The sequence below is a fragment of the Tetrao urogallus genome, assembly GCF_951394365.1.
Source record: "Tetrao urogallus genome assembly, chromosome: 2".
NCBI classification, from domain to species: Eukaryota; Metazoa; Chordata; class Aves; order Galliformes; family Phasianidae; genus Tetrao; species Tetrao urogallus.
Genome location: NC_136814.1, coordinates 79,295,823 through 79,314,112, shown reverse-complemented (window position 1 = coordinate 79,314,112; position 18,290 = coordinate 79,295,823). Strand labels below are relative to the sequence as shown.

At 34.4% G+C, this 18,290-nt stretch overlaps 1 protein-coding gene across 5 annotated transcripts in view; it reads left to right on the top strand.

Moving 5' to 3' along the window:
• Window positions 1–18,290, top strand: part of MYO6 (myosin VI) — a gene marked incomplete at both ends in the record, with an annotated part of 73,343 nt that extends 55,053 nt beyond the window's left edge. For 2 of the 5 annotated variants that reach the window (XM_079550455.1, XM_079550456.1), the window contains 10 exons: window positions 466–674; window positions 978–1,056; window positions 3,996–4,156; window positions 6,886–6,915; window positions 7,351–7,389; window positions 10,603–10,706; window positions 12,170–12,301; window positions 14,357–14,383; window positions 16,213–16,431; window positions 18,091–18,290. In XM_079550455.1, coding sequence (XP_079406581.1) covers window positions 466–674; window positions 978–1,056; window positions 3,996–4,156; window positions 6,886–6,915; window positions 7,351–7,389; window positions 10,603–10,706; window positions 12,170–12,301; window positions 14,357–14,383; window positions 16,213–16,431; window positions 18,091–18,290 — 1,200 coding nt within the window. The remainder of the gene's footprint in view (window positions 1–465; window positions 675–977; window positions 1,057–3,995; window positions 4,157–6,885; window positions 6,916–7,350; window positions 7,390–10,602; window positions 10,707–12,169; window positions 12,302–14,356; window positions 14,384–16,212; window positions 16,432–18,090) is intronic. The other 3 variants (XM_079550457.1, XM_079550458.1, XM_079550459.1) reach the window with 3 other exon arrangements.

The following is an 18,290-nucleotide window of genomic DNA, read 5'->3' as shown; positions in this document are numbered from 1 at the left end:
TGCTTTTATTATTAATCAGGAGGGAAACCTAAAAACATCACAGAATCAGGAGGTTTATATTTCAGTTACGAGTTCTTTCAGACTTGGTTGTAAATGGAATTTAGTTTGTTGAATTTGCTTCTATATTCTCTTACCAGCAAAACTCACAGACAAAATGATCAGAGGGTTGGAGCACCTCTCCTATGGAGAAGGGTTGAGGGAACTGGGCTTGTTTAGCTTGGAGAAGAGAAGGCTCTGGGGAGACCTCATTGCGGCCTTCCAGTACTTGAAGGGAGCATATGAACAAGAGGTGGAACAGCTGTTTACGAGGGTGGATTGTGATAGGACAAGAGGGAATGGTTGTATTGTACATGTGTAACTCAAAACTTTTCATTTCTCAAATGTAATATTTAAATACACATTTTTTTTAAAGTGAATTACAAATGCAAAGGAATATTATCGCCTCTTGTTATTATCATTTTGCAGACCACAATGATGACTAGGGAGCAAATAATGAAAGAATATGATGCTTTAGTTAGAAGCTCAGAGCAGCTTCTGAGTGCACTGCAAAAGAAAAAACAGCAAGAGGAAGAAGCAGAGAGGTTACGACGCATCCAGGAGGAAATGGAAAAAGAAAGAAAGAGACGTGAAGAGGAAGAGCAAAGGAGAAGGAAGGAAGAAGAAGAAAGGCGTCTGTGAGTACTGAATAAGTTGCTGCTTTTAGAATAAGAATAGGAAAAGCTCAGGTTATTTTTATTATTACTTAAAGAGAGTTGCTTGAATTGTGTGTGTGATGTGCTATTCATTGTTAAAGCATTTCCTCTCCCAGCAATTTTTTAAGTTAAGTGTAGTCAGAATAAAGTATTTAGAAGATTTTATGATGCAGTCTTTGGATTGTCATTTAAATTTATGGGGGATGCTTTGATACTACTTTGTTTGCTTGCATTTTTTTAGTAACTTACTAAAAGTTTTTATTTCCTCTTCCTCTTTTCTAATAGGAAATCTGAGATTGAGGCAAAGAGAAAACAGGAAGAGGAAGAAAGGAAAAAGAGGGAAGAGGAAGAAAAGCGTATTCAGGTAATGTTTTAGCTGTGGTTTTGTTGATTAGTTTTTGTTTCTTTTGTTTTTAAATCTTTTTCACTGCATACAATTTCCTCTGAGTCTAATGGCATTATTTATAAATAGGTCTCAAAATTATACAGCAGTGTTGCATTTGATACACCGAATATAATCTGTCTAGAAGTAGTGCAGTAACGGAATTATAGCTACAAGAGGAAAAATACATAATCTAAATTCAGTTTTCAGATAAGAAAGAATATGTATGTGAATGAGACCCATAAAGAAGCTTCTGCTTGGGAAATGTTTGTATTAAGCACGTATATTTTCTCTGAGACATAAGAGAGGGTCAGAAGGATAATATTTAAAAATTTACTATTACTAAAATTCTTTTGATAGTGTGTGCTGACATGGTTGAATGGGAATAGAGAGCATAATGAGAGATGAGAAAAATTTGTTTGGCATCTTACAATTGTAATAATGAGGAGAATAAAATAAAGCTTAAAAAAATTTTAAAAAAGGAGCTTTTACTTATAAGACTAGTCTTCAGGGAACATTTAAGCTGGACTCGTGTATGTCTAAAAGACCTGATAGGATGTGCCTGTGAGTGCTGAAGGAGCAGACCAATGTCACTTCAAAGCTACTTTTGATTATCTTTGAAAGGTCATGGCAATCAGGGGAAGGTGTTGAGTTGAGGAAGAAGAGGTGTTAGCAATGTTCTTTAACCTTACCATTTAGGTCACTCTTTGGTCTCTCTTGTGGTGGTTGTTGCTAAAATTGAATTCATTTTGTTTATCATTTGTTACTCATATGTTTTCTGTTCTCAGTAGTACTGCGTAGTGATATGCATTCAGCTATTGATTGTGGTACATCATATGCTACATTCTTGTGACTTGGAATATGAGTAATCATCATAATTCCTTAAAGAATATGGATTTTTTTTTTAATTGAAAGCCTTCAAGCAGCTTAATACTGCTCAGTTTCTAGTGCGGACATTTCAAGAGAGGAAGCATGTGCTTATTGTAGAGAAATAACCTTTCAGCTAGGCCTTAGCTGCAATGTGCTTGTGGTAGAGGAAAAGAGAAGAAAGGTGAACATTTACCATATATGTTAGGCCAGCTCTAAGTATTCTAGAGTTGAAACTAGTAACATATTCTGGTTGCTGTTCTGGAGTAAGACAAGATGTCTGCCCAAATCAGTGAAAACAGCTAATAAAATGAAAATCAAAGAAAATGTTATGCATAGAAATGACTGGGATTATTTACTTTATAGTACTCAAAAGTAGTGCCCAAAACTGCCCAGAGTTCTTGCATGATAATATAACAGCAAAAAACAGGAATTTGGACTTAATAGCATGTTACAAAACTTGTCCTAATGGTTCTTATCATTTTATCTTTATGAGGGAAATTCTGTAAGCAGTTAAAGCTTTCACTATCTAGTCATTTGCTTTGATAGTAAACATAAGAGAAAATCATGATTAGAACATCCTGAGAAAAAACACCTGGTTCTAGTCCGCATGCAAGTTCAGCTATACTGGACTGGAGGTGTACTTGTTTTTAAATTACTTTAAAAATTATTTTCCTTTTAAGTTAAAAATACATAACACTACAGAACTGTAGTTTAGAGTTATGAATTTTTGCAGATGTTGCATGCCAAGTAATTTTTTTATTTTTTATTTTTAAACTAGAAGTCACTGTGTCTGGAACTACCACCAGCACTACAGTCTAACTGATGAAAAATGGGTCTTTGCTGTGTGGCTGTGTCTGTCACCAGTACTGGAATAGTAGGCAAGCAAATCTGGCTTTTAGAAGTTAAATGTAAAAAAGGGAATCAGCTGCTATTTAGCTAGTCTTGAAACATAAAGGATGTGTCCACTCAGGAAGCAAAGGCAGGACTCCTGGCAGAAAGTTTAAAAGTCTGGTCTGCCAGCACTTTGGTCACAGTCTTTATTTGTGTTTCTGTTTCTGAGTTGTGGATATTTACAAAATGTAATTTACACTTAATGTTGCATTTGGATATTAAGCAGACATACTATCCAGTAGGGCATTTCTTTCTTCTACATAGTTAATTATTCATTATCTTTCCTTCTTGTGGTAGTTACTATCAGATAATGTTTTTTCATAGCGAAAAGTTACTGGTGTTGCTGTACTCCTTTTCTGGTGCAAATTTGTGATGCTGAGGGGGAAGTGACTTTGTGTCCTGTGTTGACTTTACGCCAAGAAAGGCAAAACTAACGTACACCAACGAGGGCACAACTAACAGTTGGCATAGGTGACGTTTAGAACTTGGAATTGAATGGTCACATTTTCTTATTATGTGTGCAAGACCCTTTGTTAAATAAAGATGGTAAGCTGGAATTGCAGCTTTGTTCTGCAGAGGTGTTATATTTGAATTATTTTTCCACCTCAGTAAGTAGAAATTTGGCAGTTCATTTAAATTCAAACCCAGACCAAGTCCACAGAGGATTCCAATGTTCATCTCTTTTCAAAATAGGTCTTTCCCAGACCTATGTGCAAAGCAGTACCTGTTGCAGTGTCATACAGTGTTAAGTGCAGGATATCAAGGGATTATGGTATTAGTGATGTGAAGAATAAATATGGGACTCTGTATCATAAGAGTTTTAATGATTATAGGCAAATTTTAAGTATATTTTGTAATAAAATATATTTTTTTAAGGCTGTAATGTTTTTCTAAATAAAGAATGTTTTTTGGCACTTCAATCTGAATAGATAATACATTAATGATTTGATAAATTTTATGAGAATCTGGATAGCAGTCTGTAGCTGTTGTTTTTCTTGAGTCAAGCAAAAATACCAATACTGTTAACACCATTAATTCACTAAATTTAGTATCTATTAAAGCTGTGAATATGCTAGGTGTATTTTTGCTATTCATTTGCTTATGTAGTGTTTTGATTTGATGAGATTCAATGGATGTTTTTATATGTTTTCATAATACAGGCTGAAATTGAGGCTCAGCTAGCTAGAGAACGAGAAGAGGAAACCCAGCACCAGGCAATTCTTGAACAGGAACGTCGTGATCGTGAACTTGCAATGAGAATTGCCCAAACTGGGGCAGAACTCAGCACTGAAGAGACAAAGCTTGATGTAGGATTGTGCAGGTATGGAATTCAGTACTTAAATTTCTTTTCTTCTCACTGGCCTCATCCTTTGGAGAATACTAAGCTCTTGCTTATTTTATGTATTTTTGTACTAGTTAAAGAGCTTCTCTGTTTTGCTTACTGCTATATCAGTAATTTAATAGGTGTTTCTGAATAGAAATGCAGTTTTCTCTTATTTCTTGACTTTTGGCAAGAATGGCAATCATTTTAAGTTATGATTTTTATGAGCCATTTAAAGGAGGGAATGGAATTTCTTCAGTGGTAAGTAGTAATAATGTACTCTTTTTAGTACGTTTAGTTCCAATAGTATATTATGAATCTGTGTGTTTTATTTTGCTTCATTTTCTTTTTTTAAATTTATTTTAACAAGAAGCCCTCTTTGAAGGCAGAAATAATAGTTATTTCTGTGTCTTGTCTGGTAAATGCTTTTTTTGGTTGGTTGTTTTTTTTAAAGCAGATTGCATATATGTAATTTGGGTGGATTTGAAAATTAAATGTCTTCTGTTTGAATTTTTGGGTGTGTCATAGGAATCCATATGTACAAATCCACACTGCCTACAAAGCAAGATATCTCTTGCCTTCTGAAGAAGCTTTGTAGCCAGCAAATGTATGTGAGAATTTGGTGCAGAGATTCAATAAAAACGATACTGATTGGTCAAATTGTATGTAGAACCTACCAACGTGATCATGTCACTCGCTTAGTGATGTGACCACCTTTGTTGGTTTGTTGTAGTTGAAAGAAAGTTGTGTAAGAAATTTCAGGCTCCTAGATTTGTTCTCTTTGCTAATCAAATTTCATTTAGATGTGTACTTTTAATAGTTGTATGCCTATGTGTCATACCTAGATAGGGCTTTTTTGTCCTGTGTGATGTTAATTTGTAGACACCTTGGCTCAAATTACTGTGGTTTTGTCCTCAGATTTTTTACAGCTGCTATCATATTGTCTCAGACATGACTTTAATAAGCTCAATTGAATATCCAGATTAAATGATTCACAGACAGCATTCTGGATATTTTCATGCTTTGCCCATGAAAGTAAACCTGAAATCATACAGTGTTACAACTTGGCAAATTTCTCTCAAAGGTGGAAGAAGGGAGGGATTGGTTAAGAAGGGCTCAGAGAATTCAGTAATTTTTTGAGGTCAGTGAAGCCTCATCTGCCATAGTATTTCCTGCTGCTTACAGGTGGTGCTAGCCATTTGTCTTGTGAAATCCAGGAATGGCTGGTAGACTAATCATATTGATACCTGAAACTGCTGCTTTCTCTCTACTGTGTAATGGTCTGAGACTTTGAAATGATGAGAAAGTACAGAATGGTCTGAGCAAATTAACTTAGCAGTGTAAATCCTTTCTTGAACAAGATAAGACATAAATCTATTAAAAAAAAAAAAGTACTAGACACTTTTCTACCCGTGTGAATTTTCTTTTTATCTGTGTGGGCATGCCTTTCTGAAATCAAATCTCTTCATTGGTTTGAGTCAAACGTACAGTTTAATCATTTAAACTTAAATCCTCAGGACTTATTTTAACTGATATCACTTAACATTTTACTAGAGTCTAAGAGGCTTGCGTTCAGGCATCTTCTGGATTAGACGTACTACTACAGGATACATTGAAGTCATGGTGACTTTTATGTTTGTGCATTTCCTTTTCCTTTTAAATCTCAGGAGAGTGAGGTGCAGAGTGTATTATTGCATACTGAACTCATGCAGTGTACAGGCTCTGCAGTGGCTTCGCACTATTTTTTAAGTAAAAAATAAAATAGTCATTCCAGCTTTACACATTGGCATGAGGAAAGGATTATTTCCTTTGGTGTTGTGCTACTGATAGTGTAAAATTAATAAGAGGTAGGTGACATCTGTGTACAAGTTGGAAGGTACATCTGCACTTTCCTCATTTTTTAAAGGACCTGTGACACTTATGTGTTGGCATGGTTGAAAATGGGTAGTCTCTGCCTTCCTTCTTTTTTTCTTCTCGGTACTTTTTTTCATAGATATTTACAAGTTCAAAAGTATTAGTAGTTTCTTTTAGAAATATACTGACTGATTCCTCTTAAAGAATTGTTGTTTGTTAGGACAGCAGACTCAGCTTTTTATTCTTTACTGAGTGTGCTGGACTTCTCCTAGCTCCACCCATTTTTATTATTCATCCACAGTTTGCAAATATGTCTACAAGAGGTTTGCTGCACATAAATGAAGCTTACGTTAAGTGTTTGGCATTTGGATAAAAATCAATTAGGGACCTGATTTCATCTGTGCAGTACATTTTGATTTATGTCACTTAGTGAAACACGCATAACACAAAGCACCAAAAAAAGTTTGCTTCACAGAAGACCATATGAATATATCTATTCTGTGTGAATTGTCCCAACAATCCAAATAATTGTTGATTTGTAGCATATCTAATGCTATCACTTTTCTATAAGTGTGGGAGGGCATCTTCACCGTGGCAGGTAGGTGCAGTGCTTTTCACAGCTTGCATGAAGAAACTGTCTTCTTTCCGGCTAAATAAGGATTGTTGTTATTTCTTGTAATGTGTTTATCCAGACATAAAATGTATAAGTAGTATGTCTCGCAATTTTTTTTTAAAATAAAACAATAAAACATAAAACAATGCTAAAGAAAAAAAGAAGATGATAAATTATGGGAGTGACTACCATGGCCCACCTCTTCCTGCTTCAGATTCTTAGAAAGATAACTAAGGCTAACAAAAGTGTCTTCTGTTTGCAGAGCCAATGGAACAAAGCTGCAAATGACTGCGTATGGCACTTTTTCTCCATTTGAATACTTTAATAGAACAAAAGTAACAGTAATTAATTCAAAGGAAATTGATCTAGTCTTCCTGTTTACTAATACCTTGTAATAATCTTCATTAGAATGCATCTGTAAACTTTAAATCAACATATCCCCTAATTGTCTAATAAACATGTTAATAACCTAACATCTATTTAAAGATCATAATTACTGTAATTTTTTTCCACATACAGCCATTTTTTCACAGCCTTATATGATTAATTTGCTTTTAACAAAGAATCGTGTGTGTGTAATGCATTAGAATGGATATTATAAAATAAATTACTGTTTATTTTCTGTGTTTGAATCAACTTTGGCTTGGTTGGCAAAGACTATCACAGTTAATAAGGCTTTTTTATTTTAATATATTTGGTTTATGCTTATATGTCAATTTTTTTATAGGGAACAAATGGCCAAAGAAATGTCAGAAATGTTGTCTAGGTAGGTGAGAAGAAAATATTGAATGAATAAATCACCTAATGGAAAGAAATCATATGTGAAATGTGTTAAAAAATAATGAATATGTTTTTAAGTGTTACGCAGATAAGTAAACAAGTTGTTTCAGATAAGTTTCCTTTATCAACACCTTTTTTATTAACAATCCTGATCTTTCAGTAATTTTTAGATGCTAATTTACTTGATTATATAAATAACAACTTAAAAAAAGTTTCAGTACCCTTGTATTTTGTATAATTTTGAAAGGTTCATTCAGCTCTCTTATCGCTGCTCTTATGGTAATAATAAAATACTAGGCTCTGCATCTTCACAAGAAGAATTTCTGCAAATTGTTAAATTACTTAAAGTTAATATAATTTAATTTAATTGAAAATATTCCACCTATATTTTAATTCAAATAAAACCAGATGAGAAAATTGTGTTGTTGAAAGTATATTAAAACTCTCCTAAGACATGTAAACAAAATCTTCTGAGATTTCTCGGATGATAGTACAAGGGTTTATGTACAATGCAGGAGTAAAGGAAGGATGTAGGTTTAGATCTAAATACATTTGTACTGCAACAGTCTAATAGTTGCAAGTGTTAGAATGGTTTTAATGACCTCTGTATTAGAGGGCAATTAAGTGTTTGATGGATTGTGGGGATAAAAACAATATCTTCTGACATTACTTGCCTGATGTCTTACATCAGAAATAAAAATATTTAGAGTTGTAAACCAAAGCAGAATGCTGTGTATGCATAGTCTGAAGATAAGATTGACTAGACATAGAATCATAGAATGGCCTGGGCTGAAAAGGACCATAATGATCATCTAGTTTCAGCCCTCCTGCCATGCGCAGGGTCACCAACCACTATGATTAGTGGTTTACACAATGTGTAGCCATAATGTTGATAACTGTGAAAGCAGCTGTCATCTAAATTAATTTCTTGTGGGTGTATGGGTGTAAACAGTGCTGCATTTAATTGTTAGACTGCAAATTTAGAGGGAGAGATTGTATTGCATGTATGGACGCAGTTCCAGTGATGATGGCCAAACCTTAATATGCAAAACAATCTCAAAACTTTGACCAAATCAGAGGCATTGTGTTATGGTTGAATTAAAATTGCAGTGCTTTCTGCATGCTTATTTGGGTAAATGGTGGGTTTTTTTTGTTTGTTTGTTTTTTTGTTTTTTTTTCTATTCACGTACTCAAAACTTTTGACTTGAGATTCTATGATGAAATCTACAAATGCTGTTTATGATACGTAATGTCAGATTGAGCGGTGAAGAGTGACTGTCAAGCATGATTTTCCTCTTACTGACAGACTGTTACATGTAAAGTCATGCAGAAAACCACATTGATCTGCAGAGTGCAGGGTAGTACTGTAATGGGGAAGCTAAGCCACTCAATTGGATTAGCATTCTTAAAGATTGCTGCTTTAACCAGAGATCTTACGGCCTCGTTCTGCTGCTCTAAATTGTGTTGCAAACACTTAGAGTGGTGGGTAGTGTTGCTAAAAAAGGAAAATCCTCAGGATTTGTCAAATCCTTTGTTCATCAAGGTTAGACGCCAGGTAGCGGAAATGGCATTTAGTAGCAATGCTTTAATGTTTTGGCCTACTGGCCATAACAAAATATTAAAACACATATTTTTGAAAGGAATTGTCTGCTTAATGATTTTTTTTATATTAATCATGAATGGTGCTGAGAATGAGGAAGTGTTATTGCCCCTTATCTCTGTACTGATAAAAAGACGAGGTAGATTTTCAGTCAAACTTCTTGTGTAAACTGGGAGCTGCGTGTTAACTCAGATTAATAGTGTGAGCAGGCATAATTAAACTGATGCTGCAATGAACACGAAGATTCTGTAGTTTTAATTACGTTTCAAGAGATGGTTCAGTTGCTATTAAGAAGAACATATGGCTAAACAGATGTTTTATTCTATAAAACTTAAATGCAATTTATTTTTCAGAACTGCTGTATCTGTACAGAGAAAACTTCCATAGGCAATATATTTACATCCTCTTCACTAAAAAGGAAAAATACAGCATAAATATATAGCACATGACCAATGTGGTTTCTCATGAGAGGCCTTTAGATTTTACAGAGAAATAAACTTGAAATAATATTCATTGGTTTGTAAATGCTATAATAATAAAATAGCTCCACAAAGATACTGTGTCACCAACAGAATTTTACTAAAGAGATGTAGCTTCCACTGTTTCTTATAGATTTGTAACTTAAAATGTTGCATCAGGGGTTTTGCTGCTCCATTAAATATTTAATAATGTGCTCTGAATGAGTATTCTGAGAGCCTGAAAGGGAATTGCCTAATATTATTATTCATGGGCATTGGTAGAGGTTGGTAAAATCACGTTAAACACCAAGGAATTCAACAGCAGACAAGTGTTCTGATCTTCACTGAGAGCTGTAGTGTTTCCATCTTGGTTTGTATTGTTATAATCCACAGGGCTGTTCCTACAGGAGTGTCGTTCCGCTCCTTACCTATCTCATTTTTAAGATAAAATGGTATGGGCTATTTCAGGTTTATTTTTCTATGCATGTAACGTTTGTTCGTTCAATGGATGGTTTATTCATACTGCTAAGAAGTTGGAAATTTTAGTAATGGTTTCTCACATGCTGTTGACTTCCTTGTGCAGTACTGACGCGACAGATACCATTTGCCTTTGAAACACAGTTTCTGGTTGGGCCTTTTAATACTGGTCAGCGTTTCTTCAAAGAGGGGTTTTTATTCTTCAGTGTCTCTGCAAATAATGTTGTTTTTTTTTCCCCTCTGCAGTCTAGCTATTGCTGTTCTTGGATAGTTGCTGTGTTCTGCATCTTGACCTAGTACCAAGGAACATGAGCGGGGATGTGCATACATACAGATGCATAGAGTGTGTCTTCTTATACATAAACACTAGATATTATGGCCATTTCTCTTGATTTCTGGGCAGCTGACCAGATTATTCTTACAGAAAGATTTTGTACATAAAAAATGCTTCCTCTTTTTTCTTAATACTTCAAGCATCATGAAAGTAATTTCTTAATTTCCTTCTGAATCAGTCCTGCTACTGCAAGAATGCAGTAGTGTTGCTCATAGGATCTGTTCGTACTGTTGTAGCAATTCCTATTCTATACTTACCTGTCCCTTAAAAAATACATTTATACTTAAACATGCTTGCATGTTTTTTAATTTATTTTTTTCATTATTGTAGAGGTCCTGCAGTTCAAGCTACAAAAGCTGCTGCTGGTGCTAAGAAGCATGATCTGAGTAAATGGAAATATGCAGAGCTTCGTGATACCATCAACACATCTTGTGGTAGGTTTTTTCATTTGAGAGAAAAAGAAGTCAGATTGTAGTTGTATGAAAGGTGTTACATCCAATAATAAAGATAAAAACTTGGTCATGAAGGTATGTAGGTGTGAATGTCAAGTTAATTTCAAAATATTTTGTTTCTGTAAAGAGATTTGGCTTGCTGCTCTCTATACTGTGGAAACAGAAATTGCTTTGTTACCCTTTTTACTGATTTTATGTATATTAAGCTGTTTGGGCCATAAAATATATCATAATTTCTTATAATTTCTCTTTTATGTTATTCAGAAAAGGGAATATTTACTAGGCTTTATCTAGAATTTGTGGGTTCTAACAACTCTTTTTTATGTTTTCTTTCTGTTAGCAAAAAGAATATATAAAGCACAGTTTAAAATACTTTTTGGCTTGAATATTCAAATTATTCTTTGTTTTTGAAAAGGTGCAACAATTTGTGAAGCCCATGATTGTAACATTAATTAGCTTTTCTCCGATTTTATGAAGATAGAAACAGATACGAGCTATTTCTTTATTAAATTTTAAAGTTTTTCTTACTTCTGATAGGAAGTGTTGGTTAATTTCTGAGATTTAAGATGACTGAGAATTAATCCCTAGATGTAGAAAGAAATCCATCCTCTATATTTGTATTTGAACTCGCAAAGTTAGCTCCAAATTTTGTGTCTCTGTATTTACATATGCAGAATTGCAATAATGTGTTTCAACTGAATGGCAGGTTCAGTAATGTAACATGTGAAGTAAAGTAACGTGGTGCTAATGTATATTTATCTTTAATGAATGCAGTCCAGATCCTCTTAGATGACTAATGAAGAACTCTTGTGATCGTTCGGTCTCTAGTATCATGAAATTCAATAAAATTAAAATATCATTAATAAAGTAGGCAAAGAGTTCAGGTGTCAAAGCAGAAGAGACATCTACATCTAATCTAAAAAGATATTTTTTTCAATTTCAGAAATGAATTTCAAGAATTAATTTTTTTTTTTTTTTTTTGCCTCTCTACTACTTTTTTGCAATAATGTCAACAGGCAAATTCAGTAAATGAAAAATCACAACAGCAGCATTTCACTGCTACAAATCTCACAGTAAAACAGCTACTTTGAGCACTGCCATATCTCTAAAGACAAAAAGATATGTAGCACTGCAAGGGACTTCCTAGGCCATAAGATTAGGTCCCTGTTCCTGTAAAGAACATGGTCTATATGTTTAATACCATATCATTAATTAAAAGCTCTCCAAGAAAGTATTTTAAGAAATTATCCTTAGTTGTGGAAAATGTAGCTTTCAGCTACGTTTATAGTTAGAGCTCACAAAATTTCAGTTTCTTGCTATTATAATACAGTAATGCTATAGCCGAATCTAAAAATTGATGTACCAATCAATACAGAAAAGCATTTCATGAATCATTCCTCTGATTTTTTTCTTACTCCTCTCTTCCTTTCTTGCTTCTGAAACAGATATTGAACTACTGGCGGCTTGCAGAGAAGAGTTTCACAGAAGGCTAAAGGTATATCATGCTTGGAAATCCAAGAACAAGAAACGCAATGCAGAAACAGAACAGCGTGCTCCCAAATCAGTCACAGACTATGGTGAGAAGAGATAATTTTGTGTTTATAATAATTTTTGAGAAAGCATTCCAGAGGAAATGTTTCTAGGATAATTTTCTTTTGTTATGTTGAAGGAGATGTTTTCCAGGAGTATTGTCATATTGAATTAGGGTGAATATTTTGAAAAGTTTGAAACTGGCAAATACTTTGCAGAAGATGGAATACTTTCTGAAAATGAAAATAGATATGTACTCAATAACAACTCGCATTTGTTAAAAATCAAAAACAATTCTTGATTTGGTAGTGCATTTACTGGCATTTTTGTGAAACGTTCATTGCTGTGCTGTGCAAGACTAAAGGTAGATTTTCTATTTATGAAGCTCCAGTTTGCATTTTGAGATTTTTGAGACTTTGTTTTGAAGATTGTTTTCACTAATTCTGACCCTTGTAGATAAAATACTGCTTTCAGTGAGAGTACTGTTAGGTATAATTCTGAACTATCTTTAAGGGTAGATTAGAGATTCTAAACACTGTCCTGTGTGTCATAAGTAGTCCAATAGTCTGAGTAGTTTACTGGGGCTAGGAAAAAAAAAAAACAAGATAGAAGGGAATCTTGTTCTATGTAATGGTACTATTACACTTAGGATCCAGACAAAACAAAACACCGTGGTGGTTTCTCATGCTTTTATCATTTCTTAAGATGTGAATAGGCACTTAGGGAAGTTTTTAGAAGGAGCAAATTATTTCCTCATCTAAGTTGTTCTAAACCTTACATATTTAAAATTACATTTTCCTTTCATGAATTCTACAAATACTGCATTTTTTGATTATAGGTTGACAAATATTGCATGGCTTCTGCTTTTATATTACACTGTTGTTTTGCTTTTTTCATAGATACGTGCTTATTTGCCAAAGCAAAGTGCTAATGAAAGTCAGTGACTGGTTTTTAAATTCAATGAGAATGTGTAGCATTTAACATGTGTGTAACTGCCAAATCTGAAAATTAGATGTCCAGTTTCTGGAGTGATTTAAATTTGGTAGTAGTGATTTGGTTTTGTTTTTCCAACAATCATCTGTTATAATAGGAACCTAAGAGATGAACAGAAATACAACAAATTGATAGAATAATTCAGCCAGGTCTTTCTTCACATCCTTTGATCTTGGCTTCAGTGGGAGTAGAAGAGGAAATAGCAGATGAGATGATGATGTTTTTTGAGTCCCATTAGCCCTGGTACAGAGCTTGGTCTTGGAACATGGGGAATGTAGATCCCAGGTACACTCTTTATTCCCAGTTCAGTCATTATACAATAATATTTCCTTTCTTTTGATTCATTTTGTAAGTTAGGCATTACTTGAGTATTTCATGAGAGTCTGGGCTTTTCAGAGAACTTTGGTTCCCTGGAGAGAGAGGAGGGGAGATCTGAACTTCTGGAAAAGACCATATCAAAGGCTGGGTTCTTGTAGTAATACTGCTGTAAGTGCTTATGAAAGCTAATGAATAAAACATTATGAAAAGGCATTTCCAGTACGTATATGAGGTTGCAAGTTGCTTTGAATTTCAACTCGGGAAATTTGTTTGGAACAGAATGGGTAGTAAGTATTCTTCTGTTATGTTGTTAATGGGAAATTTTAAAGAGCAGAAAATCTTAGGACTTCTGCAGATAAAGTTTGGAATATTTATATTCTCATCACATCTCATCCCTGGGATGAGTCTGGGAATTAATTTGTTTTTAATTTTTTTTTATTTTTATTTTTTATTTTTTGTAACAGAAATACAAAAAATTACAAGTACTGTGTTAATTCTGAGGGCATTTGTTGCAGTCTGCATTGATGTATTCATACAGTGTGGCAAAGTAATCAATTTCTAAATTAAATCTTGATGAAACTAGAAGCAATTAAGTATCTATGAAACTTGAGCAGAGGAGACGTTATTTATGTCAGTAAGCAGAAAATAAATAGAAATAGCTCAACGTATACCTTTTTAGTTAGAATTTCTGTTTATCTAATATCATCATTGGTGAAAAATAAGGTAATGAAACTGTAACTTAAAAAGGTCAGCATACGGCATTTTGTTCAACATGTAATATTTGTTTACAGATTTTGCACCATTTTTGAACAACTCAAGTAAGTGGGGAGGTGGTTACTTAAGCTAACTTTAAAGATTAGGAACACTCAAGAGCTCTGTACTAACATTGTTTAATCCAGTGTTTTGCTACACATCTACGTGGAATTTAATTGTTCAAGTAAAATGCTATTTAACTATTTTGCAATTATATTCAACTGTTGGTTATTATGTGGTATTGTAATAAGTTACTAATGTACTTTGCTGTTTATTTTATGAGATCCTTTCCCATTTCAACTATGATAAGAAGGGAGAGTGATGTATGCTACTTGAGGAGATAACAATTTTTTTTTCCAAAATAAGTGAATTTTTTTTTAAAATAGCATTTTTTACTGTCTGCATTTTTTTTTTTTTTTGGTAGCAAAACTCTGGAATCAAATTAATTATAACAGCTGTTTTCCTAGCACACTAACTGTCAGGTGGTGGTTTTGTTTGAGTAAAGAACTACTTTCCATAGTGCTGAAAGTTAGTCTTTACTGGCTGTTTAGCATTTCCAGCTTCTAGATTTCCTCTTGAATTTAAGTATGCAAAGGGTTAGAAATAAGTCTTAGCAGCTACTGTTACATTACAAAAAGTGTTTGACAATACTAAAGCACTGATCTTTAGTATGATGTTCAAATGATATTGTTAGATGTTCAGACAGTTTGCTATGTACTATAGCCTCTATCCCCATATAAAACACGTGCTTTTTCAGTTTTAATATATAAATATAGCATTATTCTATTAAATATATTAAATATATTTTTGTACTCTTGTTTATGTAAGTATGGGCAAGAAAATTGGGGGCATAATTATTCATTTCTGTTCAAAATTCCACTCTTCGCATTTAGAAATACTCAGATTCAAGCAAAAGTAATATAATTAATTTTGAGGTACACTTGTAGTCTGTCAGTCCTGTACTTAAATATAAAAATGCATTATTAGAAGTGATGAATAATGTTTTGCAGGAGCAGTTATTGAAGGAAATGATCTTATTTATAAGAGCATCTACTATTTAAAACCGATTTATACATATACATGTATATACATATACATGTATACATAACATTAAGAAGGTTGATCCATTGGTACATTAATGTAGAGTATTTGCTTTTGTTCAAAAGAAAGTTTTTCTCCTGAGTCTGAAATATAAGCGTGTGTGACTCCAAAAACACACATGACAAATGTTTATCAAGAACCTGTTCCCTGGAGAAGTTCAGTCAGTCGACTTTAATGGACAGATATAACCAGTTCCTTTGAAAAAGAAAGCATCTGGAGTTCAGTATGCAGCAGTCTAGGCAGTTGTTTTTGAGGACTATTTAGCGTATTAAGTGGTTATTTATCAAATTCTGTTAACAAATTAGTGATTTCTAACAGTGTTACGCACCCTTGTTTGTCAAAAGTCTTTGAGTGGTGCTTTGTGTTCTTGTAACTGAAAATGCTGTTTTGCACAGTGACCTTATTTAACAAAGAAATAGACTGATCTGGAACAGCTACTGATTTATGTTTCTCGTTGGTAAGAAATTTTACATAGAAATTTATACTTTCAATACTAATTTAAAGCAGAATATGGTATTTTATTTACTTTTGTCTAAAATTACCTGAGGCCACTGATCAATTGTTTTACATGTAGGTATAATAGTTAAAATGAACCTTTCTTCACTAGTGCTGTAGTCAGAGTAGTTGGAAGAATGCACGTTATATGAGATGGCAAGGCTTTAGGTTTGATGAGACTTGTATTCGGAGAGACTTTCCCATTTTTGTTTTGTTTTGTTTTGCTAACTAATTTAGCAAGTCATTAATGTTCGTTTGATTATTCTTGCTTATTTTTTGCTTTTGTTTTGTGTAATAGCTCAACAGAACCCAACAGCTCAGCTACCAATGAGGCAGCAGGAGATTGAAATAAATAGACAACAGCGTTACTTCCGCATTCCCTTCATCCGTCCCATGGACCAATATAAAGATCCCCAAAACAAGAAGAAGGGTTGGTGGTATGCACATTTTGATGGGCCGTGGATTGCTCGACAGATGGAACTTCATCCTGACAAGGCACCCATTCTCCTTGTAGCTGGTTGGTATCAAAAGCAGAGTTCAGTTGGGAAGGTTCAGAGTTGACAACTTATTTTAGAAAAAAGTCAGATGATGAAAGTTTTCCTAGTTGCAACCTCATCAGCAGTTCATGTCTGGGCAGAATTTGAAGATCTGTGACTTCTGTTGATGGTGGCCAAATGTCATGGAATATTATTTAGGTGGTAGCTGGTGCTTTTACAATGTTTGTGTTGCCTGCTATGAAAGATTTGGAATTTAATCTTAAATATTTGAAATAAAAGCTAGATGTGGCAATGGATGGTTAATTGTAGAACTGTTGGAAGTGACCTTAAAGACCATCCAGTTCTTAGGGCTGCATCCAACCTGGCCTTCAACTCCTCTAGGGATGGGGCATCCATGGCTTCTCTTAAGCAACCTATTCCAGTGCCCTCATAGTGAACATATTTTTCCTTATATCTAATCTAAATCTACCCTCTTCTGGTTTAAATCCATTAACCCTTGTCCTATTGCTACATTCCCTGACAAAGAGTCTCTCTCCACCTTTCCTGTAGGTCCCTTTAGGTACTGGAAGGCTGCTATAGGTTTCCCCACGGCCTTCTCCTGGCTGAATCAACCCAAAGTATCATCCTATCTTCATAGGAGAAGTGCTTCAGCCCTCTGGTCATCCTCACAGCTTTCCTCTGGACCTGCTCTAGAAGGTCCATGTCTTTCTTACAGTGGGGCCCCAGTGCTGGATGCAGTACTCAAGGTGGAGCCTTATAAGAGCATAGAAGCAAGGGAGAATCACCTCCTTGAAGTTTCCAGTTACGCTTTTTTAATGCAGCCCGTGATACTGTTGGCTTTCTTGCATCTTCTTTTTCTGGTGGATAATGCAAAGGGCAAAAAATGTTGGTTTACAGTTCAGTGTTTTGAGTTCTTGTCTTTGACTTCAGAACTGATGAGAAGGCCATAATCCATTTGTTTAGTTTTACAAAGTGATGCTTTAGTAGCAACCAAACTTCCTTTTGGTTTTCTACTAATTATTTTTAATATAATTATAATTATACCAGCTTTTGTCTGTTCAGTTTCAAAGCCCTTATCTAAAAGTAGCAGTGCTGTCATGAATACCACATTCAATGGATCACCTATGAAAAAATAAGATCAAAATACAGCTGGTGAACTGCACTCATCACTTCATTGGATTCCATGTGGGCAGTACCATCTGTACTTCCAGTTTGTTTAGCATGGGAGGCTGACAGATTAAGGGTACAGGCAATTCGATCAAGTCTTAAGTTCCAAGTCACTTTACTTTGTTTAAAAACAAAACTATAACAACAGTTGACTGCAAAACTGTGTGTATGTGCAAAACAAATTCATCCTGTAGTGGATGTCAGGAGAGTATATTGAGATGCTGATCTTTCTCAGCGTCTTGCTTTTGTTCCTCTTTGCTTGTTTTTTTTTTTTTTTTAATCACAATTTTGTCAGTTTCAGCATCTGAAAGTAGTTTATTCTGATATTGCTTTTCTGTCCTGTGAGTAGAAATCTGTCTGAAGACTGGTTCCCTTATAAGCTATGAAGTCTATTAACAAACCAGAGTTTGACAGAGGGAATCTAATTAATGAAGATATGAATTTTGCTAATGCGACCTTGGAATGATGTAAAAATTTTCTAAAGATTTTTCTTCCTTCCTCTACGTTTTCAGGTAAGGATGATATGGATATGTGTGAGCTTAATCTTGAAGAGACTGGCTTAACTCGAAAGCGAGGTGCTGAAATTTTGCCGAGACAGTTTGAGGAAATTTGGGAGCGCTGTGGAGGTATTCAGTACCTGCAAAATGCAATTGAAAGCAGACAAGCTCGTCCTACGTATGCTACAGCTATGCTGCAGAACCTGTTGAAATAA